Source organism: Ascaphus truei, chromosome 7, assembly GCF_040206685.1.
Source record: "Ascaphus truei isolate aAscTru1 chromosome 7, aAscTru1.hap1, whole genome shotgun sequence".
In the NCBI taxonomy this organism is placed as follows: Eukaryota; Metazoa; Chordata; class Amphibia; order Anura; family Ascaphidae; genus Ascaphus; species Ascaphus truei.
The window spans coordinates 107,371,823-107,399,295 of NC_134489.1; the positions used below are offsets into that span (position 1 = coordinate 107,371,823).

The 27,473-nt window shown below is 48.1% G+C and overlaps 1 protein-coding gene across 1 annotated transcript in view; it reads left to right on the forward strand.

Moving 5' to 3' along the window:
- GLI2 (GLI family zinc finger 2) overlaps window positions 1-27,473 on the forward strand; it is a 198,699-nt gene that overhangs the window by 160,464 nt on the left and 10,762 nt on the right. Inside the window, exons 5-8 of the mRNA XM_075609799.1 lie at window positions 4,068-4,259; window positions 23,754-23,955; window positions 24,363-24,567; window positions 25,762-25,875. Coding sequence (XP_075465914.1) covers window positions 4,068-4,259; window positions 23,754-23,955; window positions 24,363-24,567; window positions 25,762-25,875 — 713 coding nt within the window. The remainder of the gene's footprint in view (window positions 1-4,067; window positions 4,260-23,753; window positions 23,956-24,362; window positions 24,568-25,761; window positions 25,876-27,473) is intronic.

Genomic DNA, 27,473 nt, shown 5'->3' on the forward strand with positions numbered 1-27,473 from the left:
AGAAGTGCAGAGCCAGTAAATATTTGTTGGAAGTTTGCAAATGTTTCTTTGTTTTCCTTTGCGATTGGCCAGTAACAGCGGTGATCGGCCTTGTTTGCTCCAATCGAACTGTAATGTTATCTGATTTATGCCCAAACCCTCTGGGTCAAATGACCAAGCAGTGAAAGTGACAGAATAAGGGAAGAGACAAGGGCAGTAAGAACCTCCTGAAAATTCTGCTCCCAATGTTCACAGACATTCCCAAGATACAATAAAACAAACCATAAAAACATTCTTAGACTTGTTTAATGTATTTTCTAAGAACTCAGTCACTGCGTTGTATCCTCTTAAACATATCAGTGTTCAAGTTCAGATTGGTGTTATATGGGGCACAAGATTTGTTTAATAGCTTTGTCCAATTCTACTAGATCCCATTGAATCATGTCAGTCTCTCTCCTGCTGTAAGGGGCAGGCATCTCTGAGCTCGTAATAAACACCTCTTAAACGTGCAACAAAATCCGGTGGGATATGGAACGGGGACAGTTGACCAGTGCAATATTCCCAGATGCTGCACAGGATATTGATACTGTTTATCACATGGTACACACGCTCCGGTGCTCTGCTATTGAGCCACATGCTGGTGTAAATCTTATTTCTCCGGAAGATCTTGGGGTGACCAGATGTCCCGGTTTAGCCAGGGCAGTCCCATTTTTTGGACTTTGTCCTGGGGGGGTTTGACCTTGAAAATGTGCTGCAATCTGATTTCTCAAAGGTAGAAAACTGGATCACCCAAAACAAACTGTTTTTAAACACTGACCAACCCGTAACTAGGGAGTTTAGGACAAAGGCTAAAATGTGTAAGCTGCCCATGGCAGAGCTGCTGATTAGAGCCAGAGCACTAATCTCGCCTCAGGTACCAGCTTTAAATATTTGGGTATGTGACTTGACTCCCATTTAACATTTGGTTTGCATATTGGCAAACTGACATCCAAAATCTGTCCCAATCTGGGTGTACTTTATAGAACTAAATTCTGCCTAACGCCCTTGGTGAGAAAGCGCGTCGCACAGCAGATGTTAATGCTAATGCCTGACTATGGGGATATAGTGTATGGTACAGCACCCCAAATCACCTGTATTGTATGTCTTTATTTATATAGCGCCAAAAGTGTACTCAGTGCTTCACAAAGAATACAGTACAGGGAATTATAATAATACTTTAAGCGCAGCAAAATCAATAGGAAAGGAAATCCCTGTCCCGGAGAGCTTACAATCTAAGCGGTATGTTGGGAGACACAGAGACAGCAGGTGAGGGAATAAGTGCTGTAGATGGCAGTGCTTGGCCACAGTGGGTGGCAGGAGTGACTCTGGGTGTGGGACAGCAAACTTGACATTCTTTACAACTCAATACTCCTTTTTGTGTTACTTCAACATCCACTATTATGATATGTTAACTGACCTAAAGCTGGCTGTCCCTCGAGGAGAGGCGCAACTTACATCTTTTCTGTCTCACCTGTAAATACTTTCTGGCCAAGTTACAGAATTACCTGCGCTTCTCGCCCCTAATGTACACGGCACTTATCTCCTTATATCCGCCTCCAGAAATCTACTTATAGTCCCAAGGTTCAATAGAGGATCCGCTCTCTCCCTTCTCGTACCCATCTCCTCACCGCTGGGACAATTTACCCGCGTCTGTCAAATCCGCTTCCTGTCTAAATTCCTTCAGGACTTCAGCTGTTTCCTACGTCACACCTGTTTGTAACTTGTAATGTCACCTTTTACTCTGTGCTCAGGACACACTTGAAAACGAGAGGTATATTTTGTTCCTGGTAAAGTATTTTATAAATAAATAACGCCTCACCGGCAGGCCCAGCGCTGAATAGCGATCAGAGTAAGCAGTTGGTAGAGAACATTAGCAAAGGGGGAGGGGAACCACTCATAATTTACATGATTCATCCTGAAATTTCGGAAGATACAGTTTGACACCTAATGTATTTATAATCCCTGAGAAACCTGAGTATCACATTCCACTGCCTCTCCTCTGCCTCGCACCAACCCCAGGGCGCCTTAAACACAAGGGGGGAGGGGGGGGGGGCAGTTTGTGATTTGGTAAACAAGCACCATTAGCCGACACAAAGAAGCTATTCAGGAGTTTGGGGGAAATGATCTCTCAATCATACTCCCGTCACCTGCTTCTTCCTGTCCAAGGATTAATCTGTTGGAGTCCTAATTCCATGTAGCAACATTAGATCTGAAACAAGCGGAAGGTGTTCAGCAGTCTCTGCTGTCTTTGGCTATTTTATAATGAAGATCATTTTTAGGCCGTATTCCAAGAATGCATTAATAAATAAAGTGAAAAGGATGCCAAAGTTGGGCTGATCTAGACAGGATGTGTAAGAAACAAATCACGAGAAGCCATAAAGAGCAGCGCATCGCTGGCTTACCTGGCAGTAGCGCGGTTAAACGGGCGCGTACGTGTGAGCTGGCAGTGCCCACACATGTTAAATAATCTTCATCAGATGGGGGGTAGACATCTTAAAAATGAGCCCCCACTAGCTTGTAAACTTGCAGCATTGCCCGGTGTAAACTCACTTTGGTCCTCCTGCCCCAAGTCCCAAGCCCGCGGTTTGAGTAAGGGTCGTCAGTGGGACTCTGTGGGATTCCGACTGCTTTAAGATCGTATATACATTTAACTCTTCTGCGCCACGGAGCTTCACAATCAGCCACGAGGTTAATAAATTAATGCAAACGCCTTTTCGCCCATTTTTTTTCTAGAACTGCGCTATTTTTAGCGCCCGTGATTATTACCCTTTTAGTCGCCAGTGTAACTTCTTGGATTTTCAAAGATGGCGCCCGCGGCCATCCAATCGAAAGCCGCAACATCCTCCCTCCAAATAACGCGGCTTCCTATTGCCCCGCCATATCCGGGGGGAGAAGGGGGGGGGGGGAGAATGGGGGGGGGCAGAGAATGGGGGGGGAGAATGGGGGGGGGGGAGAATGGGGGGGGGGGCGGGATCTGGAATCCCATTGGATCTCCCTAGCAGAGGCGGAGACACTGGCAACTAAACCAGTGAGTATCTCGTGAACCAAGGGGACTAAAAATAGTGCGGGAGCCCCCGACCCGTTCAAAGTATGTAAAAATAAATCAATTAAAGAAAGAAAAACACTGGGCGGATTTGTTGCTATTTTCATAATAATCTTATTTTTTTTCCTAGCTGCTAATAGCGATTTATTCTAGATATTTATTTGTACAGCCCGGATCCGCCCTTTCTTTCCGCTGCTGCATTAGGGGTGTGTGTTTGAGGATTTGCAGCTGTGAGGAAGCTGCTATAATTGGCTCTGGCAATACTAACGGTTTCACGAAGCTGGACGCCCCAGCTCGCGCTTCTCAGCAGATCTTTACCCGTCCCGGGTGTGTTTTCTGCGGGATCACCATTATTAGTGCGGACAGGAATCAAATCTGAATATCCGCCAACTACAGTCCTCAAGGGCCACCGAAAAAGGTCAGGTCTTCAGGATATCCCTGCTTCAGCACAGGGGCTCGGTCGTAGACTGAGCCACTGATTGAGCCACCTGTTCTGAAGCAGGGATATCCTGAAAACCTGACCTGTTGGTGGCCCTTGAGGACTGGAGTTGGCCGCCCCTGATGTAGAGGTGTGATAAATGTGATGACTCCGTACATTACACGCAGACTGAATACACGATATTAACTTCTGGGGCAATAAAAACATTAACCTTGAAAGAACAAGATAGGCGCGTGTGTTGCACTATTGTGTTCTATTCTGCCACAAGTGCATATATTTAGTATTCTTGCATAAGCCTTGGGGCGGGGGGGGGGGATATGTCTTTGTTTTTAGGAGAGAGGAGCCGATCCGTAAGAGCCAAGACAGAGTAGAGGGGATACAAGCAGACTTGGATTAACATTTCACTGATGAAAATGGTCAAATTAGCCAGTATCCTGACATCTATTGTGTGAGCTGCCTGCAGGAACACGCCCAGCGAACCTCATTACAGACCCTAAAGACTTCCAGTGGCAAGCGCAGGACAGGACTCGGCACCGCTGCCGTCTCTCACTCTCTTTCTCTTCACAGTGGCCCACGAGCACTTAAAAGAAAGGGGTATCTTTGGGTTACCGCCCCCGCCACCTGGTGCCAACCCTGCCGATTACTACCACCAGATGACCCTCTTGGCCAGTCACCCAAGTCCCTACGGGGAGCTGTTGATGCAAAGTGGAACGGTGGGCACTGCCACCCACCTCCACGAATACTTCACCCCCATGGACGGTAAGTTGTGCTGCGCCGGTCGTGCTGCGCCGGTCGTGCTGCGCCAGTCGTGCTGCGCCGGTCGTCCTCACACTTAATTGTTTGTATGCAAGTATGTCTTTATTTATATAGCGCCATTAATGTACATAGCGCTTTACAGCAGTAATACACGTGACAAGCATGTAAATTACAAATAATACAAATAACAGATCATGGGAATAAGTGCTTCAGACATAAAAGTAACATTTAGAAATAGGAGTCCCTGCCCCGGAGAGCTTACCATCTAATTGGTAGGAAGAACGTACAGAGACAGTAGGTGGGCGTTCTGGTAAGTGCATTTTTGTTGAGAAACTTTCTTTTCACGTCTATGCTGTAGCTCTCCAGCAATACCGGTTAGGCTTCGCCCACTTCTAAAATGGCGAAGGTTTCCTCACATAGAGCTGTAGATGGAATGCCTGTGTACTTCAATGTTGATTTTTTTTTTTTTTAATGATAATGTAGCTAGAAAGAAATAAAAACAGAATCCTGCATACTTTTGTTTTCTCTCTGTATATTCCAGAAATACGTGCTTTGTAGCCAAATGGCTCTAGGCTGCTGGGAGAGACTGAACCAGACATGTCAACTCGCACTGAATTCTGGGAGTCTCACCTGTTTTAGAATCGGTGTCTCAGATTTCAATGGCGTCTCACGGATTAAATCCAGTACAATACCATGTGCGGGCCAGAGCCCCCAAACCTCTGTGATTTATATATACTGTATATGTGTGTGTATGTATAGAAATATATAGCAGAAAAGCAAAATAGATCCAGCACAGTTGGACTTCTTCAAGAAGTGCAGTTTTGTTACACAGTAATGGACGTTTCGGTCCCCGCTGGGACCGCTGCTTGTATGCTATATATATACCTTCATATCGTGTCACGATGGCAAAGTGTATTATAGGAATGCCTTACTTTCACTGACCTTTCTATAGAATATATACAGTATCATACTGTACATATATAGTTTTTTTTCAAGCCGCAGTGATTCCCAACAGGGGGTTCATGAAGTGTCTCCAAGGGGTTCACCAAAAACATTCTGTACTGGGGGACCCCAGGCAGTATATCGGGGTGCTGAGCCCGTGTGGGGACTGCACACTTAGTGAGGCCCCAAACTGCACCTTACTATGGGGATATCGCTGTCACTTACAGCAGGAGCTTCCAAAGTCGCTCCCCACAATGCTTTGCATCCACAGCAGCAAGGCATTGTGGGGCGTGACTTTGGAAGCTCCTGAATTGAGTGACAGCGATAACCCCCATGCTGCCTGAGCACACTAAGGGGCAGTTTGGGGTCTTATTATGCGTGTGTGTCCCCCACGAGCTCAGGACGATATATATACTGCCTGGGGTCGGTCACACAGGTTTGCTAGCGATAGTCTGATGAGTCGGCAGTAAGACTGATTCATTAGGGGTTTGCGGGACAGACAGTTCACAGCAGGAAGCGCACAGTGTAATCATGGTCGGGGACTGCTGGTCTGAGTGATTTCGGATGACACAATATGATGAAGATATTTACTTTTTCACTGCAGCTCATGTTTAATTTTTAAAGGATTCCGAATCCTAAAGTGGTTCTTGGATTACATGTGACATCAGCGTGTGACATCAGCGTGTGACATCAGCTTTCATTGCATTGAACTGTCAGAAACGAAGTGATCATTTACTTAACCCCTTAGCTGCCAGGGCAGTCACCATGAAAACTCACTCATTAGCCTGAGCTACCTGACTCTTTTAAACTCCTTATAACTGCTCCTATTACTCCCTATAATGCCTTCTATTATTGCCCCATTTAATTACTCCCTATAATTCCTCCTATTGGCTCATATAACCGCTCCCTATAACTCCAGCTATTGCACCATATAACTGCTACCTATAACCCCTACTATTATCCCATATAACCCCTATTGACCCATATAATCGCTCCCTATAACTCCTATTGTCCCACATAACCGCTCCCTATAACTCCTCCTATTGCCCCACATAACCGCTCCCTATAACTCCTCCTATTGCCCCATATAACCGCTCCCAATAACTCCTATTACCCATTTAACGTCTCCCTATAACTCCTCCGCACAGAACCCAATAACCTGATACACTGACGCTAGGAACCGCTTGCTGAAAATGCTTTTAGCAAATGTGTGCGCATACACACTTTTTTTTCCCCAGCCTAATAAATTGCTCCTTCCGCTGTGACTGCAGTCACGCTACAATAACACAAACACACCAGTTATTTTCTTGTCTGCCCTCTCCGCACACAATCTTTTGTATTGTTACACAGCAGCACAAATTCCTCTAATTGCTTCCTCATGTTCCCTCTTGTATAAGGTTACCCCGCTGACCACAATAGAGGCTTTAGGGTGTGAATAGGAACCGATCAGATTCCTTCTGCGCTGGACACCCCTATCACCATCTTCTGGCTTTAATCAATCTTGATGATTATGTTGTTTCTCTTAAAAACTAGCACAAAAAAGGAACACAAATGTTGATTTAACCATGTGCTGCTTCACATAGTGACATTAAAAACCCACGAGAAAGGCGGCTAGCTTATTTATCTTAAAATAAGCCGCTGGTAGGTTTTTAACTTCTTCTTCTTGATTAAGCATCAATCTCTGCTACTCCGTTTAAAAAATATATATTATAATTATTTGTATTTCTTTTTAGTGCAGAATAAATGAGTTCTTCAGTATTAGGTGATACCTTTTTTATTGGACTAACAATTTATGTCATAGTTCAATAAAAAAGGTATCACCTAATACTGAAGAACTCATTTATTCTGCACTATCGCAACTGGACTAACACGGCTATTTTCTGCTTTATTTCTTTTTACATAGTCCGACCCGGGAGAACCCCTATTCCTGAATCACCCTATATACCTTCGAGCCCCTTACAGTCCAATTCTTGTTGCCAACAAGTAGGAGGCGTGATGTTGGGAGTTCGGCAGGTTTTTTCATTTCATTTTTAAAAACCCAAATATCTCAGAAATGAGAATATTCATCTCCCCCCCCCCCCACACCCCCCGGGGCATTCGGTACAGTGAAAGGCATGTAATATTTGGGCATCCTAGTATTGGCTGCATGATTTTCTGTTCGTTTCACTGATTTGGAGTCCGCCTCACGGATATTTTTCACGCCCGCGTTGCAGACTCCAGTGGCGTCTCACTAATAGAAGACAGCACTTCTCCATCACAATCTCATTGTTTTGGGCCACAACAACTAAATCTCCCTGATTTTGGTCCTGGGAAGCGACATCCCCCCCACTAATTATTAGGAGTTTTTTTGATTACGGTAGTTTTGCATTTTACCTTTACAATGTTGTTCATGAAATAAAATGATCCTCTATACATTTATCAATAGGTGTTGGAAAATACAGTGGTCGATGAAATACATTTCAGCGCAGACAGCGTATAGGTGCTGCAGCATCCATGTTTAAACTGTATTTAAAGTTGAAAAGAGACGCACTGCGTGCTCATTTGCATTTAATTTCCCAGAATCCTTGCCTGCCGTTTAGCCACTGTATGACGTGACAGTGAGTGAGTCAGGGTTGTGGGGCCTGTGGGAGACACAGGGTTTCTTGTCTTTACTGAATGGAAAGATATTGGGATTGTTTGAGACCGGGTACATGTCCTTTGTATGTTACCAAGCAGCACACTGGTTTAAAGCAGATGAGTAGATGTGGCTCCCAGGCATGTGAGTGACACGGAGACACACATATATCCCGTGGTAATGAGGTCCCCTTGGCCAGGAGGAGCCTGCGCGCTGCTCCATATTTTGAGTTTATTCCCAGCAGGACGCTGTCACATCCAGTTACATTTGGGGCCTTGAAGGCTGCTAGAAAAGCAAAACAAAGCAAGTCAGAGATTTATTCCAACAAAAAGATTTACTGAGAAAACACAGAGAGACGCAGACAAGGGAAACCGCGACTTTAATGAACAGATCGTTCTTTTTTTCTCCACCTGCTATTTAACTTTTTCGCTCCCGTTCGCCGCGCTGTTTCGAGTGATATAAAAATATCCCGGTCTGTAATGTGCTGCTGGGCCCACCCGCCGATGAAGGGGTTAACGTCAAAGGTTATTTCATATCGGAATATTTTCAAGGCCTCTAAAAATGGACATGCGGCACTGTAAAGTGGTGGGGAGCATCTCCATAACTGCACCAACCCCTTCTTAGAGAAATATAAGTTAAAACAGCCCCAGTAATAATGTCCTTTTTGCTTACACGGTGCTCCTTTGAAGCGAGACATACACGATGTTTTCAGGTACGAGACCCCGCCCTATTGATCTCACACCCTAATGCCGGGGTTCTCAACTCCAGTGCTCAAGAACCCCCCAACAGGTCAGGTTTTCAGGATATCCCTGCTTCAGCGCAGGTGGCGCAGTCTTCGACTGAGCCACAGATTGAGGCACTTGTGCTAAAACAGGGATATCCTGAAAACCTGACCTCTTGGGGGGGTCTTGACCACTGGAGTTGAGAACCCCTGCCCATAATGTTCGGGGTCCGAGGCTCAGAGAGATACAAGCACCTGCGTAAAACTGCCCCGGATCGGAACCACGCTATTTTCCGCTTCGGGGACACCATGTTAATACTTACCGGTGGCGGTGCCGGGCCCCCCCATCCTGCCATAAAACAAATGCAGAGGCGGTTAAAACTTTGGGATTGTTTAAAGTCACGTGGAGCTGATCTGAGGATTTGAACTTGGTTCAACCGCGGCAAAGCTAACTACAGCACTTCTTCAGACCGATGCTTACGGCTGAAGGCGCGGCTCAGCGAGTAACTACACGGACTCTGAGCAGTGGGGGGGTCTGGGTTCACATCCCAATGTCAGCTACTTGTGACCTTGCACAAGTCACAATATCTCCGTGCGCCTCAGGGACTATAGATTGTGAGCTGTAGAGGACAGAGACCTGCGCCTGCAAACATTGTATGTGCTGCGTGCGCTGTCAGTGCTATACAAGAAGAACCATTGTCATTATTTGTTTACAGGGCAAAAAGGGCGGGACCCTCACTACATCAACATTACAGCCATATTCCGGAGGTCTTAATCTGTGCCCCCCACCTCATCCCTCAGGCACTGAAGGGGTTAAATAAATGTAGAAATAGTACAGTCTCTCCTGGCATCTTGTACACTGCCATGTTCTATGCATGTTTATTCCTTGTTACTCTGTTGCTTTGTGCCGAGGCCTGTTCTGGATTAATCTCAGACGTCTGAGGCCTCACATGACCCCATCCCCTGGATACCGCGTGTAACTCTCACGTGTACCCGAGGAGAGCTTGCCAAGCAGCAGACACTCCACAGTTTCGCTTCTTTGTCATATCAATCATTATTTACAATAACACAGAGGCTGATCCCACAGGACGGTCACATTATCTCAAACACAACCTCAGAGAACTGGGTGCAGTTGGAAAATGTGAGATCAGAAAACTCAAGGTGCATTAACTCATAGAAATGAAATGCGAAAATCCCTCTTTCACTTAACCTCTTCCCTGCCGGATCGGCCTATAAGGCACTGCTGTGCTAGAGGCCCCTCATTAAACATACGTGTTGTAATCACAGGAAGTCAAAATGTTTTTAAAACCATGTTTTTCACTCCTGGGGAAAAAAATTGTTTCTTCAATGTCAACAAAAATGTTATTTATTTTTTTAAAGTCATTAAGTATGAATTATTCAGTTGTGTTATCAGAAAAACATAACAAATCTTTTACCGGTGCAGGTGCAGCCACCAGTATCCGAACACTTGCCGGGGAAAATCTGGGGCAATCTCCCGGTAAACTGCAACATTTCTGTGAGATTTCTGCAGCCAGACTAATGACCGATCGTACTAACACAGTGGGGGTCCCTGCAGTCCCATTCAAACTGAATCAAACTGAATCAAACTGAATCAAACTGAATGGGTCTGCAGGGACCCACGCTGTGTTAATACGAATCTCACAGAAAAGTGGAGTCATGTTGAGGCATTTACTGTGAGATGCCTTCATTTTTACACAGGTGATCGGATACTGGTGGCTGCATCTGTATATGGGGCAGGACGGTGCATTAGAAGTATATGGGGCAGGACGGTGCATTAGAGGTATATGGGGCGGGACGGTGCATTAGAAGTATATGGGGCAGGACGGTGCATTAGAAGTATATGGGGCAGGATGGTGCATTAGAAGTATATAGGGCAGGACGGTGCATTTGAAGTATATGGGGCAGGACGGTGCATTAGAGGTATATGGGGCGGGACGGTGCATTAGAAGTATAAGGGGCAGGACGGTGCATTAGAAGTATATGGGGCAGGATGGTGCATTAGAAGTATATAGGGCAGGACGGTGCATTTGAAGTATATGGGGCAGGACGGTGCATTAGAAGTATATGGGGCAGGACGGTGCATTAGAGGTATATGGGGCAGGACGGTGCATTAGAAGTATATGGGGCGGGATGGTGCATTAGAGGTATATGGGGCGGGACGGTGCATTAGAAGTATATGGGGCAGGACGGTGCATTAGAAGTATATGCGGCGGGACGGTGCATTAGAAGTATATGGGGCGGGACGGTGCATTAGAAGTATATGGGGCAGGACGGTGCATTAGAAGTATATGGGGCAGGACGGTGCATTAGAAGTATATGGGGCGGGACGGTGCATTAGAAGTATATGGGGCAGGACGGTGCATTAGAAGTATATGGGGCGGGACGGTGTATTAGAAGTATATGGGGCAGGACGGTGCATTAGAAGTATATGGGGCAGGACGGTGCATTAGAAGTATATGGGGCAGGACGGTGAATTAGAAGTATATGGGGCGGGACGGTGCATTAGAGGTATATGGGGCAGGACGGTGCATTAGAAGTATATGGGGCAGGACGGTGCATTAGAGGTATATGGGGCAGGACAGTGAATTAGAAGTATATGGGGCGGGACGGTGCATTAGAGGTATATGGGGCAGGACGGTGCATTAGAAGTATATGGGGCAGGACGGTGCATTAGAAGTATATGGGGCAGGACGGTGCATTAGAAGTATATGGGGCAGGACGGTGCATTAGAGGTATATGGGGCAGGACGGTGCATTAGAAGTATATGGGGCGGGACGATGCATTAGAAGTATATGGGGCGGGACGGTGCATTAGAAGTATATGGGGCGGGACGGTGCATTAGAAGTATATGGGGCAGGACGTGCATTAGAAGTATATGGGGCAGGACGGTGCATTAGAAGTATATGGGGCGGGACGGTGCATTAGAAGTATATGGGGCGGGACGGTGCATTAGAAGTATATGGGGCGGAACGGTGCATTAGAAGTATATGGGGCGGGACGGTGCATTAGAGGTATATGGGGCAGGACGGTGCATTAGAAGTATATGGGGCGGGACGGTGCATTAGAAGTATATGGGGCGGGACGGTGCATTAGAAGTATATGGGGCGGGACAGTGCATTAGAAGTATATGGGGCGGGACGGTGCATTAGAAGTATATGGGGCGGGACGGTGCATTAGAAGTATATGGGGCGGGACGGTGCATTAGAAGTATATGGGGCGGGACGGTGCATTAGAGGTATATGGGGCAGGACGGTGCATTAGAAGTATATGGGGCGGGACGGTGCATTAGAAGTATATGGGGCGGGACGGTGCATTAGAAGTATATGGGGCAGGACGGTGCATTAGAAGTATATGGGGCAGGACGGTGCATTAGAGGTATATGGGGCAGGGCGGTGCATTAGAGGTATATGGGGCGGGACGGTGCATTAGAGGTATATGGGGCAGGACGGTGCATTAGAAGTATATGGGGCGGGACGGTGCATTAGAGGTATATGGGGCAGGGCGGTGCATTAGAAGTATATGGGGCAGGACGGTGCATTAGAGGTATATGGGGCAGGGCGGTGCATTAGAGGTAAATGGGGCGGGACGGTGCATTAGAAGTATATGGGGCAGGACGGTGCATTAGAAGTATATGGGGCAGGACGGTGCATTAGAGGTATATGGGGCAGGGCGGTGCATTAGAGGTATATGGGGCGGGACGGTGCATTAGAAGTATATGGGGCAGGACGGTGCATTAGAAGTATATGGGGCAGGATGGGGCATTAGAGGTATATGGGGCAGGACGGTGCATTAGAAGTATATGGGGCGGGACGGTGCATTAGAAGTATATGGGGCAGGACGGTGCATTAGAAGTATATGGGGCAGGACGGTGCATTAGAAGTATATGGGGCGGGACGGTGCATTAGAAGTATATGGGGTGGGACGGTGCATTAGAAGTATATGGGGCAGGACGGTGCATTAGAGGTATATGGGGCAGGACGGTGCATTAGAAGTATATGGGGCAGGACGGTGCATTAGAAGTATATGGGGCAGGACGGTGCATTAGAAGTATATGGGGCAGGACGGTGCATTAGAAGTATATGGGGCGGGACGGTGCATTAGAAGTATATGGGGCGGGACGGTGCATTAGAAGTATATGGGGCGGGACGGTGCATTAGAAGTATATGGGGCGGGACGGTGCATTAGAAGTATATGGGGCGGGACGGTGCATTAGAGGTATATGAGGCGGGACGGTGCATTAGAAGTATATGGGGCGGGACGGTGCATTAGAAGTATATGGGGCGGGACGGTGCATTAGAAGTATATGGGGCGGGACGGTGCATTAGAGGTATATGGGGCGGGACGGTGCATTAGAGGTTTATGGGGCGGGACGGTGCATTAGAGGTATATGGGGCAGGACGGTGCATTAGAAGTATATGGGGCGGGACGGTGCATTAGAAGTATATGGGGCGGGACGGTGCATTAGAAGTATATGGGGCGGGACGGTGCATTAGAAGTATATGGGGCGGGACGGTGCATTAGAGGTATATGGGGCAGGGCGGTGCATTAGAGGTATATGGGGCGGGACGGTGCATTAGAAGTATATGGGGCGGGACGGTGCATTAGAAGTATATGGGGCGGGACGGTGCATTAGAAGTATATGGGGCAGAATGGGGCATTAGAAGTATATGGGGCAGGATGGGGCATTAGAAGTATATGGGGCAGGATGGTGCATTAGAAGTATATGGGGCAGGATGGGGCATTAGAGGTATATGGGGCAGGATGGGGCATTAGAAGTATATGGGGCAGGATGGTGCATTAGAAGTATATGGGGCAGGATGGGGCATTAGAGGTATATGGGGCAGGATGGTGCAAGCTTTAGCAGTGTCAGGGCTCTGACCTGTTTTGATGGAGGGAATCTCTAGATGAAGATGTCTCACTCAGAGTGTCGTCTACAAGCAGAGACCTCATTACTTTCAGGTCACGTTTCGAAAGTAACCGCTCGGGTAATGTGAGGTCTGTGTGAGCGCTGGGGCCTGTAAGCGGAGCTGGCACTGCTAGATAGCGCTCATTCTTGTCTGGTTCATCCCCATAGCCTGATTAATAGCAAAACACAGAGACGGATTCCGGAGGCACTGAGTCACTGGCAGAGAATGCCTCTCCCGGCAGTATATACAGTATATACTGAGTCACTGGCAGAGAATGCCTCTCCCTGCAGTATATACAGTATATACTGAGTCACTGGCAGAGAATGCCTCTCCCGGCAGTATATACAGTATACTGTATACTGAGTCACTGGCAGAGAATGCCTCTCCCGGCAGTATATACAGTATGTGCTGAGTGACTGGCAGAGAATGCCACTCCCTGCAGTATATACAGTATATACTGAGTCACTGGCAGAGAATGCCTCTCCCGGCAGTATATACAGTATGTGCTGAGTAACTGGCAGAGAATGCCTCTCCCGGCAGTATATACAGTATGTGCTGAGTGACTGGCAGAGAATGCCTCTCCCTGCAGTATATACAGTATATACTGAGTCACTGGCAGAGAATGCCTCTCCCGGCAGTACAGTATATACAGTATATGCTGAGTCACTGGCAGAGAATGCCTCTCCCGGCAGTATATACAGTATATACTGAGTCACTGGCAGAGAATGCCTCTCCCGGCAGTATATACAGTATATACTGAGTCACTGGCAGAGAATGCCTCTCCCGGCAGTATATGCTGAGTCACTGGCAGAGAATGCCTCTCCCGGCAGTATATACAGTATATGCTGAGTCACTGGCAGAGAATGCCTCTCCCGGCAGTATATACAGTATATGCTGAGTCACTGGCAGAGAATGCCTCTCCCGGCAGTATATAGAGTATATGCTGAGTCACTGGCAGAGAATGCCTCTCCCGGCAGTATATACAGTATATGCTGAGTCACTGGCAGAGAATGCCTCTCCCGGCAGTATATACAGTATATGCTGAGTCACTGGCAGAGAATGCCTCTCCCGGCAGTATATACAGTATATACTGAGTCACTGGCAGAGAATGCCTCTCCCGGCAGTATATACAGTATATACTGAGTCACTGGCAGAGAATGCCTCTCCCGGCAGTATATACAGTATATACTGAGTCACTGGCAGAGAATGCCTCTCCCGGCAGTATATACAGTATATGCTGAGTCACTGGCAGAGAATGCCTCTCCCGGCAGTATATACAGTATATGCTGAGTCACTGGCAGAGAATGTCTCTCCCGGCAGTATATACAGTATATACTGAGTCACTGGCAGAGAATGCCTCTCCCGGCAGTATATACAGTATATACACACTCACTATTCCAGCGAAGCCTCCGATATAAACCCGTCACTCCCGGAAGCGCCGGTAGCTAATGTCTCTCCCTGCAGTATATACAGTATATACACACTCACTATTCCAGCGAAGCCTCCGATATAAACCCGTCACTCCCGGAAGCGCCGGTAGCGAATGTCTCTCACTGCGTTACAGGCCATGTTTGGACTGGGTCACATGGTTACATTGGTAGCATGACGAGGCTGCTATGTGATTTAAATAAAACCTTTTGCTACCAGAGGTGCCTGCGACACATTGCTTTCGCTTGGTGTGTTAAATTACTTTGTGTGTTATTTCACTTTGCATATTGTTATATGACTTTGGGTGTTGTTATATTGCTTTGCTTGTTATTTCATTTTGCGTGTTATACCGTTTTGCGTGTTATATCGTTTTGCGTGTTATATCGTTTTGCGTGTTATACCGTTTTGCGTGTTATACCGTTTTGCGTGTTATATCGTTTTGCGTGTTATATCGTTTTGCGTGTTATATCGTTTTGCGTGTTATATCGTTTTGCGCGTTATATCGTTTTGCGCGTTATATCGTTTTGCGTGTTATATCGTTTTGCGTGTTATATCGTTTTGCGTGTGTTTATAACACTGCGCAATGCATTGCAGGCCCCTCTGGTAGCAAAGGGTAAAATATTAGTCAAAAGGTTTTTCAGCGTGCGATGTATGGCGTGTGGCGTGCGATGTGGGGCGTGCGATGTATGGCGTGTGGCGTGCGATGTGGGGCGTGCGATGTATGGCGTGTGTCGTGCGGAATGCGATGTGGGGCGTGCGCTGTGTGGCGTGTGGCATGTGATGTGTGGCTTGTGATGTGTGGCATGCGATGTGTGGCGTGCGATGTGTGGCATGTGATGTGTGGCTTGTGATGTGTGGCGTGTGGAGAGCGATGTGTGGCGTGCGATGTGTGGCATGTGATGTGTGGCTTGTGATGTGTGGCATGCGATGTGTGGAGAGCGATGTGTGGCATGTGATGTGTGGCGTGCGATGTGTGGCGTGCGATGTGTGGAGAGCGATGTGTGGCATGTGATGTGTGGCGTGCGATGTGTGGCGTGCGATGTGTGGCGTGCGCTGTGTGGCGTGCGATGTGTGGCGTGTGGAGAGCGATGTGCGCTGTGTGGCGTGTGGAGAGCGATGTGTGGCATGTGATGTGTGGCGTGCGATGTGTGGCGTGCGATGTGTGGAGAGCGATGCGTGGCGTGCGATGTGTGGCGTGCGATGTGTGGAGAGCGATGTGTGGCATGTGATGTGTGGCTTGTGATGTGTGGCATGCGATGTGTGGCGTGCGATGTGTGGCGTGCGATGTGTGGAGAGCGATGTGTGGCATGTGATGTGTGGCTTGTGATGTGTGGCATGCGATGTGTGGCGTGCGATGTGTGGCGTGCGATGTGTGGCGTGCGATGTGCAATGTATTCATTTCCGCTGCGGGGACCCCCTCCTCCTTCCCCCCGTGCTCAGGCGGTGGCGGGTGCGACGCCGGCGGGGACCCCCCCCCTCCCAGGGATACAGACCCCCCCTCCCAGGGATACAGACCCCCCCCCCTCCCAGGGATACAGACCCCCCCCCCTCCCAGGGATACAGACCCCCCCCCCTCCCAGGGATACAGACCCCCCCCCCCTCCCAGGGATACAGACCTCCGTAGTGGACGCCAGTTCTTTGCAGTTTAAATGCCCCAGTCACGCTGGCCAGTTAGAAGCAGCACCAGATGACATCACAGCTTCCTATTGGCCACCAGGACGCAGGACATTTCAACTGGAAAGAGATCCCGGCACCCCCTACAGAGGTAAGTATCTCTGGGTACAGGCGGTCTCTGGGGCGGAAATTAAGCGGGCCCCCTATGGAGCTAAGTATCTCTGGGTACAGGCGGTCTCTGGGGCGGAAATTAAGCGGGCCCCCTATGGAGCTAAGTATCTCTGGGTACAGGCGGTCTCCGGGCGGAAATTAAGCGCCCCCCCCTAAAGAGCTAAGTATCTCTGGGTACAGGCGGTCTCCGGGCGGAAATTAAGCGGGCCCCCTACGGAGGTAAGTATCTCTGGGTACAGGCGGTCTCTGGGGTGGAAATTAAGCGGGCCCCCTACGGAGGTAAGTATCTCTGGGTACAGGCGGTCTCCGGGCGGAAATTAAGCGGACCCCCTACGGAGGTAAGTATCTCTGGGTACAGGCGGTCTCTGGAGCTGAAATTAAGCGCCCCCCCCTAAAGAGCTAAGTATCTCTGGGTACAGGCGGTCTCTGGGGTGGAAATTAAGCGGGCCCCCTAAAGAGGTAAGTATCTCTGGGTACAGGCGGTCTCTGGGGCGGAAATGAAGCGGACTCCCTACGGAGGTAAGTATCTCTGGGTACAGGCGGTCTCCGGGCGGAAATTAAGCGGACCCCCCCTACGGAGGTAAGTATCTCTGGGTACAGGCGGTCTCCGGGGCGGAAATTAAGCGGGCCCCCCCTACGGAGGTAAGTATCTCTGGGTACAGGCGGTCTCTGGGGTGGAAATTAAGCGGACCCCCTACGGAGGTAAGTATCTCTGGGTACAGGCGGTCTCCGGGCGGAAATTAAGCGGACCCCCTACGGAGGTAAGTATCTCTGGGTACAGGCGGTCTCTGGAGCTGAAATTAAGCGCCCCCCCCTAAAGAGCTAAGTATCTCTGGGTACAGGCGGTCTCTGGGGTGGAAATTAAGCGGGCCCCCTACGGAGGTAAGTATCTCTGGGTACAGGCGGTCTCTGGAGCTGAAATTAAGCGGGCCCCCTACGGAGGTAAGTATCTCTGGGTACAGGCGGTCTCTGGAGCTGAAATTAAGCGCCCCCCCCCTAAAGAGCTAAGTATCTCTGGGTACAGGCGGTCTCTGGGGCGGAAATGAAGCGGGCCCCCTACGGAGGTAACTATCTCTGGGTACAGGCGGTCTCTGGAGCTGAAATTAAGCGGGCCCCCTACGGAGGTAACTATCTCTGGGTACAGGCGGTCTCTGGGGCTGAAATTAAGTGCACCCCCTAAGGAGATAAGTATCTCTGGGTACAGGCGGTCTCTGGGCGGAAATTAAGCGGGCCCCCTACGGAGGTAAGTATCTCTGGGTACAGGCGGTCTCCGGGTGGAAATTAAGCACCCCCCCTAAAGAGGTAAGTATCTCTGGGTACAGGCGGTCTCCAGGTCGGAAATTAAGCGGGCCCCCTACGGAGGTAAGTATCTCTGGGTACAGGCGGTCTCCGGGGCTGAAATTAAGCGGACTCCCTACGGAGGTAAGTATCTCTGGGTACAGGCGGTCTCCGGGCGGAAATGAAGCGGACCCCCTACTGAGGTAAGTATTTCTGGGTACAGGCGGTCTCCGGGGCTGAAATTAAGCGGGCCCCCTACGGAGGTAAGTATCTCTGGGTACAGGCGGTCTCCGGGGCGGAAATTAAGCGGACCCCCTACGGAGGTAAGTATCTCTGGGTACAGGCGGTCTCTGGGTTGGAAATTAAGCGGGCCCCCTGCTTCAATCCTGTCATTAAAGAAACAGTGAAACCCGTATTGCTGCTTTAAGATTAACAGAGGCAATAGGAAGTCGTTCCCTGTCCCAAGGAGCTTGCAATCTAAAAATACTCTGCTCTATTGCTGCCAGGCTGTCAGGCGTAACCCATTCCCTGCCAGTGCTGGACTGCAATACAGTGAAAGGGTTCAAAGTGCAAGCCAGCTTTGCAATATGTGCTGCTCAGTGGGACTGCGCCCTTAGAGTGATGATTGGAAGGATGCCTGAGCACACAGGCAGACAGTACCTGATTGATAAGGTCAGCCAGCTGCAAGCTGAGCTCCCTGTGACTGCCCTTTTCTTCTGCTGCTGACCCAGACTCGGGCAGACGCTGGCGCGGCCCCTGGACCTGGCTCTTTACTTCCATTCCCGATCCCGTCCCAGCACATCCTCTGAGCATCGTTCTGCGAGACACGGCGCCATTCTCCCAAACCCACGTCGTCGCCGGATGTTTCTCGCCAGCTGCGGCGCGCGTCCTGCAGGAAATATACTGAGACTTCCGCGGGACGCGTATTCTTTCCTCTCTTTCTCCTGGTCAATGGAAGCTCGAGAGCTCGCTCGTTCACCTCCCAAATCTTCTTCACTAGGGCAGGGGCGGCCAACTCCAGTCCTCGAGGGCCACCAACGGGTCAGGTTTTAAGGATATCCCTGCTTCAGCACAGGTGGCTCAGTTAACGACTGGGAGTTTGCCGCCCCTGCACTAGAGGTTTCAAATTCTGTGCATCCTTCTCTACCACACGCATGGAATATTTATGTATATTTATGTGTGGATGTATCTGTTTTTGTATGTATATGTACAGTAAATATATATGTGTGTGTGTGTATTCATTATATGTGGTACAATTATGCAGAGTGTGTCTGCTCAGCTAGTCAGTAGTAGTTATTCATTGTATGTTGGCCATGTCCATCTATCTAATCGCAGTAAACAGCCTAACCCTCGTTGTAAGGCTGGGTCGGCCAACTACAGTCCTCAAAGCTCACCAGCAGGCCAGGTATTAGGGATATCCCTGCTTCAGCACAGGTGGATCAATCATTGACTGTTAATGAAGTGGCCAACTCCAATCTTAGACTGATCCACTGATTGGGCCACCTGTGCTGAAGCAGGGATATCCTGAAAACCTGGACCTGCTGGTGGCCCTTGAGAACTGGAGTTCCCACCCCTGATGTATAGGACAAAGTGAGTTGGGGTGGGACCAGTTCTGTGGGTACCAAAAGAGTGACCACTAGTGGCAGGAAGAGAGCGGTGCCCCGACACTGGCACCTGGCTTCCTTTACATATTAATGGGGCCAGTGGCTAAGCAGAGAACGTGGAAATAAATCACTGCAAAGCAGGAGAGAGAAATGAGCACAGGGTTTTTCTTTGTGTTTAATAATTTATCAAGGGAAGTGCCACATTAATAAACAGGTCTCCCCAGAGGTGGGTGGCTAACAGAGATAAATATGGCTGCCAGCGGTGGCCTGCTTTTCCCAGCTAATGGAGCAAAAGATTTGGGAGAAATGCAAATGCAAGAAAAACAAATCTAAATACTTTGCCTCCAAATCTTGTGTCATTTTTCATTCCGCCGCCGCGGATAATTATAGCCACAGCACAGGCTTCTCCAGTCTCATTACATGCGCTAAAGAAGACGTGAGCAGTAATTAGAATCCACGTCACTATCCATTGTAACAATGTGTACACGGAGCAGAAAACCCCACAACAATTCCAACAATAAGTGTGTTCAGTGCCGTAGGGACTCCTGTTTTCAGTGTTTCTTTTTGTTTGAAATCTGTGTGTGTGTGGGGGGTTCCCCTATGTTTTTGTTTCATTAACAAAATCGGTGCTTTTCCGTTTGGCGCTGATTATCGGGGCACTTTTTCCCGTTGCCATGTTTTTCCCGTGTCCAGCTTCCTTCAGGCTGCCTTTGTATCCTATCTGTGGCAGAGGACTAATTCTACAAGAGATGATGCTTCATTTCCGTTTTTTTATCAGTTTTAACTGGACGTGCATCTTACATCTCAGCCCTCATCCCCAAATATATCCCGAAACGCCCACCACGTTCTGCCCACGACATCCACCCTTCCTCCTGCCTTATTACCTCCTCTGTCCTGTCTGCGAGACTTCTCCTGAGCTGCCCCCTCTCTCTGGATCTCCCTACCCCGCAGCCTGAGACTCTCACCCCACTTTCGGATGTTTAAAAACGCCCTGAGAACTCACTTTTTTAAGGAAGCCAAGCTAACATACCTCTAACAGCCACACGCACTCTCCAACCCTACTGGGACCAGCTGTGTGGCTGGACCACACTCTACACTGTATAACACCCCAAAACCTTAATGGGACCTGCTGTGCGGCTGGACCGTACCCCATCCTGACGCACACTCCGTCCCACAATGGGCAGCCACTTTACCTCGTTTCAACATTGCCCCTTATACGCTCTAGAGTGTAAGCTCCCAAGATCAGGGCTCTCATTACCTTTTGCATCTTGCTTGTCCTTATTTGATAAGTCATTCTGTTTCTGTCAATTATATCACTCTGTACCCCCATTGTACCACACTCCAGTATATGTTGGCCCTTTACAAATAAACACTAATTATTATTTTTTTCTGTGTTTTTCGGTTAAAGCCTAAAACAGAAATCCTTAATCACCAGCAAAATACAATAATAATGTACAATTGCATTATGGTATAAAAAAAATGTGTCTGTATAATGTGAAAAAATATGTCAATATAATTATATATCTTTTTTTTTTTCTTTTAAACATTTCACCTTTCCGACTTTCTTGACCGACAACCTTAAAATGTAGATCGTACAATTGACCAATAGTTAATTTTCTAATGTTTTAGCAGATATGTTTAATTTAGAAAGGACTTGAGGGAACGTAAATACTTCAGTGCCTCAATGTACGTAATCTCTCTGCTGTTAAGGATGTTACCTTAATCACTGTCATCAAACTAATTACGTGGAGCTGCACAATCCAGATTTTTATCACCAAATTACCGTTGTTTATTAAGTGCAGTTCATCATGGAACAGCTGCTACTGATCAGTACTGTTAAGTTATCCAAATGTAGCTTTCTGTCATAATATAGAACATTTCACTTTCATTGATCACTGTGTACGATGGTGTTGTGCATGGCAGTGACATAATCATTTAATGGAGCGATTACTATATATATATATATATATATAAATAAAATCAAAAACGAATAGACAATACCGTTCTGTGGCTAACGAAATGCTTTTATTTGTGCGAGCTTTCGAGGTACACTGATCTCTTCTTCCGGCGATGTTATAATGAATAAAGCAAGGTTTTATTTAAAAACAGTGCATCCTGGAATGTTATCTGTGACTGAAACCTATCCCTGCCCCTTGTGCTGTATGCGATTTATGACTTGAGGTGTAAAATATCCATCCATACATACATATAAACAGTTGTGTGAAAAAGAAAGTACATCCTCTTTGAATTCTATGGTTTTACATATCAGGACATAATAACAATCATCTGTTCCTAAGCAGGTCTTAAAATAAGGTAAATACAACCTCAGATGAACAACAACACATGACATATTACACCGTGTCATGATTTATTTAACACAAAATAAAGCCAAAATGGAGAAGCCATGTGTGAAAAACTAAGTACACCTTATGATTCAATAGCTTGTAGAACCACCTTTAGCAGCAATAACTTGAAGTAATCGTTTTCTGTATGACGTTATCAGTCTCTCACATCGTTGTGGAGGAAATTTGTCCCACTCTTCTTTACAACGTTGCTTCAGTTCATTGAGGTTTGTAGGCATTTGTTTATGCACAGCTCTCTTAAGGTCCAGCCACATCATTTCAATCGGGTTGAGGTCTGGACTTTGACTGGGCCATTGCAACACCTTGAATCTTTTCTTTTTCAGCCATTCTGTTGTAGATTTGTTGGTGTGCATGGGATCATTGTCCTGTTGCATGACCCAATTTCGGCCAAGCTTTAGCTGTCGGACAGATGGCCTCACATTTAACTCTAGAATACTTTGGTATACAGAGGAGTTCATGGTCGACTCAATGACTACAAGGTTCCCAGGTCCTGTGGCTGCAAAACAAGCCCAAATCATCACCCCTCCACCACCATGCTTGACAGTTGGTATGAGGTGTTTGTGCTGATATGCTGTGTTTGGTTTTCGCCAAACGTGGCGCTGTGCATTATGGCCAAACATCTCCACTTTGGTCTCGTCTGTCCAAAGCATATTGTTCCAGAAGTCTTGTGGTTTGTTCAGATGCAACTTTACAAACCTAAGCCGTGCTGCCATGTTCTTTTTAGAGAGAAGAGGCTTTTTCCTGGCAACCCATCCAAACAAACCATACCTGTTCAGTCTTTTTCTAATTGTACTGTCATGAACTTTAACATTTAACATGCTAACTGAGGCCTGTAGAGTCTGAGATGTAACTCTTGGGTTTTTTGCAATTTCTCTGAGCATTGCACGGTCTGACCTTGGGGTGAATTTGCTGGGACGTCCACTCCTGGGAAGACTGGCAACTGTCTTGAATGTTTTCCACTTTTGAATAATCTTTCTCACTGTAGAATGATGGATTTTAAATTGTTTGGAAATTGCCTTATAACCCTTCCCAAATTGATGGGCAGCAACAATTGCTTCTATAAGATCATTGTTGAAGTCTTTCCTCCTTGGCATTGTGTTAACACACACCTGAATGCTCCAGACCAGCAAACTGCTAAAACTTTGGCTTTTATAGAGGTGGTCACACTTGCTGATGATCAATTAATTAAGGCCATTTGATTAGCAGCACCTGTCTGCTGCTTAGCATCTTAATTCCTATGGAAGCAGTAAGGGTGTACTTAGTTTTTCACACATAGCTTCTCCATTTTGGCTTTATTTTTGTTAAATAAATCATGACACGGTGTAATATGTCATGTGTTGTTGTTCATCTGAGGTTGTATTTACCTAATTTTAAGACCTGCTAAGGAACAGATGATTGTTATGTCCTGATATGTAAAACCATGGAATTCAAAGAGGGTGTACTTTCTTTTTCACACCACTGTATATATATATATACATACTACAAAAGATTAGTACACTTGTTGGAAAATGTATCTTTTCCCCCCTCATGTAAGTGATTGAAAGGAATCGTTGTATGTGGAATGGCTCAAAAACCAAACTTTTTTTATTATGACTGGAAATATGTGCAGGTATATTTCCGAGGGACTTTGTAATCAATGTCTTTGTTTTTTGTTATAAAGACTTGTATGCCTGTCTCCTTTTTTCCCTCTGTATTTCTGAGGGATATATACATTTTTCTGCTGTAGGAAATATTCTCTGACTCTCTTATTTCTGTATGTATTGTATGACCTAGAAGGAGAAAGTGTTGATTTGCTTCTCATTAAACACCGTGTTGTCTTTTTCACGCTGCACAGTATCGCGGTTCTCAAGTCCCCGGGTTACTCCGAGATTAAGCCGGAAGAGGGCTCTGTCTATCTCTCCCCTCTCCGACGCCAGCATCGACCTGCAAACCATGATCCGCACCTCACCCAACTCACTGGTGGCGTATATTAACAACTCCCGGAGCAGCTCGGCTGCCAGCGGATCCTACGGCCATTTATCTGCAGGGGCGATAAGGTAAAGGGCTTGTGCGTTCCTTGCCACAATGTGACATGTTTGTGTCTGTCCTTGTCATGCTGTCGGATCACGTTTTTGGGAAGAGGTTTTGCATAAAGTATCATATGTTCCAGACATTGGAATGTATCTTAGGCCAGGGCGGCCAAATTCAGTCCTCAAGGGCCACCAACAGGTCAGGTTTTAAGGATATCCCAACTTCAGCACAGGGGGCTCAATCAGTGGCTCGGTCATACTTTTGATGTCTGTTATTTGCTTGTCTTACTGTGTTCTGGTTCTGTACACATGAATGAGAGACCTGTGAGGTCTCAGAAGTTCTGCACACTTTATTATGCAAGTCTCAAGGACCAATGTGGCTACTAGAACTTTTATACTCTATGTATATAAATATATACTTATTTTTTTTCCAGCCCAGCCTTCAGCTTCCCACATCCCATTAACCCCATGGCGTACCAGCACCTGCTAACTCAACAGCGGCGTCTGGGCTCCGCATTCGGACACGCCTCTTTAATCCAACCGTCGCCCACTTTCGCCTCCCGCCAGCAGGGGGCGCTCACATCCGCCAATCCAGCGCCTGCTCCCATCAGCAATAACTGCAGCTCCGCCCCCGACCAGGTGAGTCCCCGACTCCTGCAAGAAGAATAAAGTCAAATAAAGCAACTTTAAGGTAGAAATAAAACAGACGCGTAGCATCATTGGCATATTGTGTTTGGTAAATAGGCTGCCAGGGAAGGGGTTAAGTCAGGGGATCTCACCTCCAGTCCTCAAGACCCCCCGACAGGTCAGGCTTTCAGGATATCCCTGCTTCAGCACAGGTGGCTCAGTCGAAGACTGTGTTTTCCTCTTTAGCACATCAACCAGATCAATATCCACGGGGAGAAGAAGTTTGGGTGTCGCTGTCAGGATTGCACGCGGGGGCAGGGTTGCACGCGGGAGCGGGGTTGCACGCGGGGGCGGGATTGCACGCGGGAGCAGGGTTGCACGTGGGGGCAGGGTTGCACGCGGGAGCGGGGTTGCACGTGGGGGCAGGGTTGCACGCGGGAGCAGGGTTGCACGTGGGGGCAGGGTTGCACGCGGGAGCGGGGTTGCACGCGGGAGCAGGGTTGCACGCGGGGGCGGGATTGCACGCGGGGGCGGGATTGCACGCGGGAGCAGGATTGCACGCGGGAGCAGGATTGCACGCGGGAGCAGGGTTGCACGCGGGAGCAGGGTTGCACGCGGGAGCAGGGTTGCACGCGGGAGCGGGGTTGCACGCGGGAGCGGGGTTGCACGCGGGAGCGGGGTTGCACGCGGGAGCGGGGTTGCACGCGGGAGCGGGGTTGCACGCGGGAGCGGGGTTGCACGCGGGAGCGGGGTTGCACGCGGGGGCGGGGTTGCACGCGGGAGCAGGATTGCACGCGGGAGCAGGGTTGCACGCGGGGGCGGGATTGCACGCGGGAGCAGGATTGCACGCGGGAGCAGGATTGCACGCGGGAGCAGGATTGCACGCGGGAGCAGGGTTGCACGCGGGAGCAGGGTTGCACGCGGGAGCAGGATTGCACGCGGGAGCGCAGTATATGTGCGTTCAAAGCGCAGTATATGTTGGTGGTGCATATGAGGAGGCATACAGGAGAGAAGCCACACAAGTCAAAGACTGAGCTCCTGATTGAGCCACCTGTGTTGAAGCAGGGATACCCTGAAAACCTGACCTGTTGGAGCGTCTTGACGACTGGAGTTGAGGACCCCTGGGTTCAGTGATTCCGAGGGGTAGCGTGTGGATTTTGTCGCCGCTGGGAATGTGTTCTGACGCTGCCGTGTCTAATCTCACAGAACAAGCAGAGCAGCGACTCCGCCGTGAGCAGCACCGTCAACCAAATCATTCACAAGCGCAGCAAGGTCAAAACTGAAGGCGAGGGGTACAGACGGGACTCCCCCAGCCCCCAGGTACAAGTCAGGACGCGTGTGATGTCCGTGTGACCTGCGAAATGGCTCTGTGCAGTTATTATTCATAACCTGTTATTTCACCCATGTAATAATTACATGTTTTCCCCGTGCGTTATCATTACCTCCCCTGTTGGTAACACCTTCACTGCCAGGCGGCAATGTATTGCAGTGTCTCCCAATGGTAGCAAAGGGGTTAAAGCAGCAGTCCAATCTGCTCCCCCCCCCCCCCATTTATATGCGCATCAATACAATCCACACAATTATAAGTGATTAGCTAAGTTTCCGATCGATCCGTTCTCCTGTGAAGATTCGGCTCAAGGGTTCACTAAATGGCTGTCTGTGGGGAAGATCATGTGACCAGGCAGTCACTAGATACAATTGGTGCACTGCTAGAGAGGGGGCAGGGCTCAAAAGGGGTGTGCCAGATCCTGTTTCAGAAGAGGAAGGGGATGTGACTTTGTAAATGGTTGCTGTAGAAACAAAAAATGTTTGTTATATTATAATACATAAAAAAATCATTCATAGTTCAAAATGCTACAAGTATTTTCTCATCGTACCGAACTGATTTATAAAGAAACACACACGTAGGTTATTGCTTGGTCTGCCCCTTTAACGGAACTCTGTATCGTAGCTTGTCCATCGAGGAATCCGGTATCAAAAGTGAAACAAAAACAACTTTTCTGTAGTTAGAGGCACCGATAACAGGATCTAAAATAACATAATTAGTGAGACTCAGGGGGCGATGCACTAATGTGCACTATTATTGCACTTTACATGTTTGTGCAATGCTCCCCAGGCCATATATTGGAGTAAATTCTAAGCACTGATCCATACAATCCTTTTCATACCATTTCTGTACCAGTGCCTCACTCACAAGCCGCACAAATGGGGTTCATAGAAAAAACTATTGGAGCGACATCCATTAAACTACAGCAGATTTGTGTTGGGTAAACATAAAAATGGCAGCGACGGGATTAAGTGACCGGCCGCTGCACAGCCTGCCAGGTGCTCCCACTTGTATCTGCATGGCTTGGTTGCAGTGAAATATTAGCCGGTGTCAAGCTCAGAGGAGGGAGAGTTTGACAAATCCCTCTGTAGTCCTGAGGTTGGATTCAGCATGATGCATGAGGACAGCTCCGCAAAGCTCAGTCACCCGGGGATGCTGGAAGTGATGAGTAATGCAGATCAGCACCCGGCACTCAGCACAGGCAGGGCAAAGAGTCTGCTCTCTAGAGCTTTGAGTTTAGAAGACCCGTGTAACCTAGAAGCAGCCTCTTGGGAACTCCTAACAAGATAACAAGACAAGCTTTTGTTTTCTTTCTTTCTTTTGGGAATGAGCAAGATGGGATCTCTTGAAACTCTCAAACACTGAAAGCCGGTACATTTTATTTAAAAACTATTTCTCTCTCCTGCTGAGAAACTCTCACACTGTCTCCTAATGCAGGGTTCTCAACTCCAGTCCTCAAGACCCCCCAACAGGTCAGGTTTTAAGTATATCCCGGCTTCAGCACAGGTGGTGTAATCTTCGACTGAGCGATTGATTGAGCCACCTGTGCTGAAGCAGGGATGTCCTTAAAACCTGACCTGTTGGGGGGGGT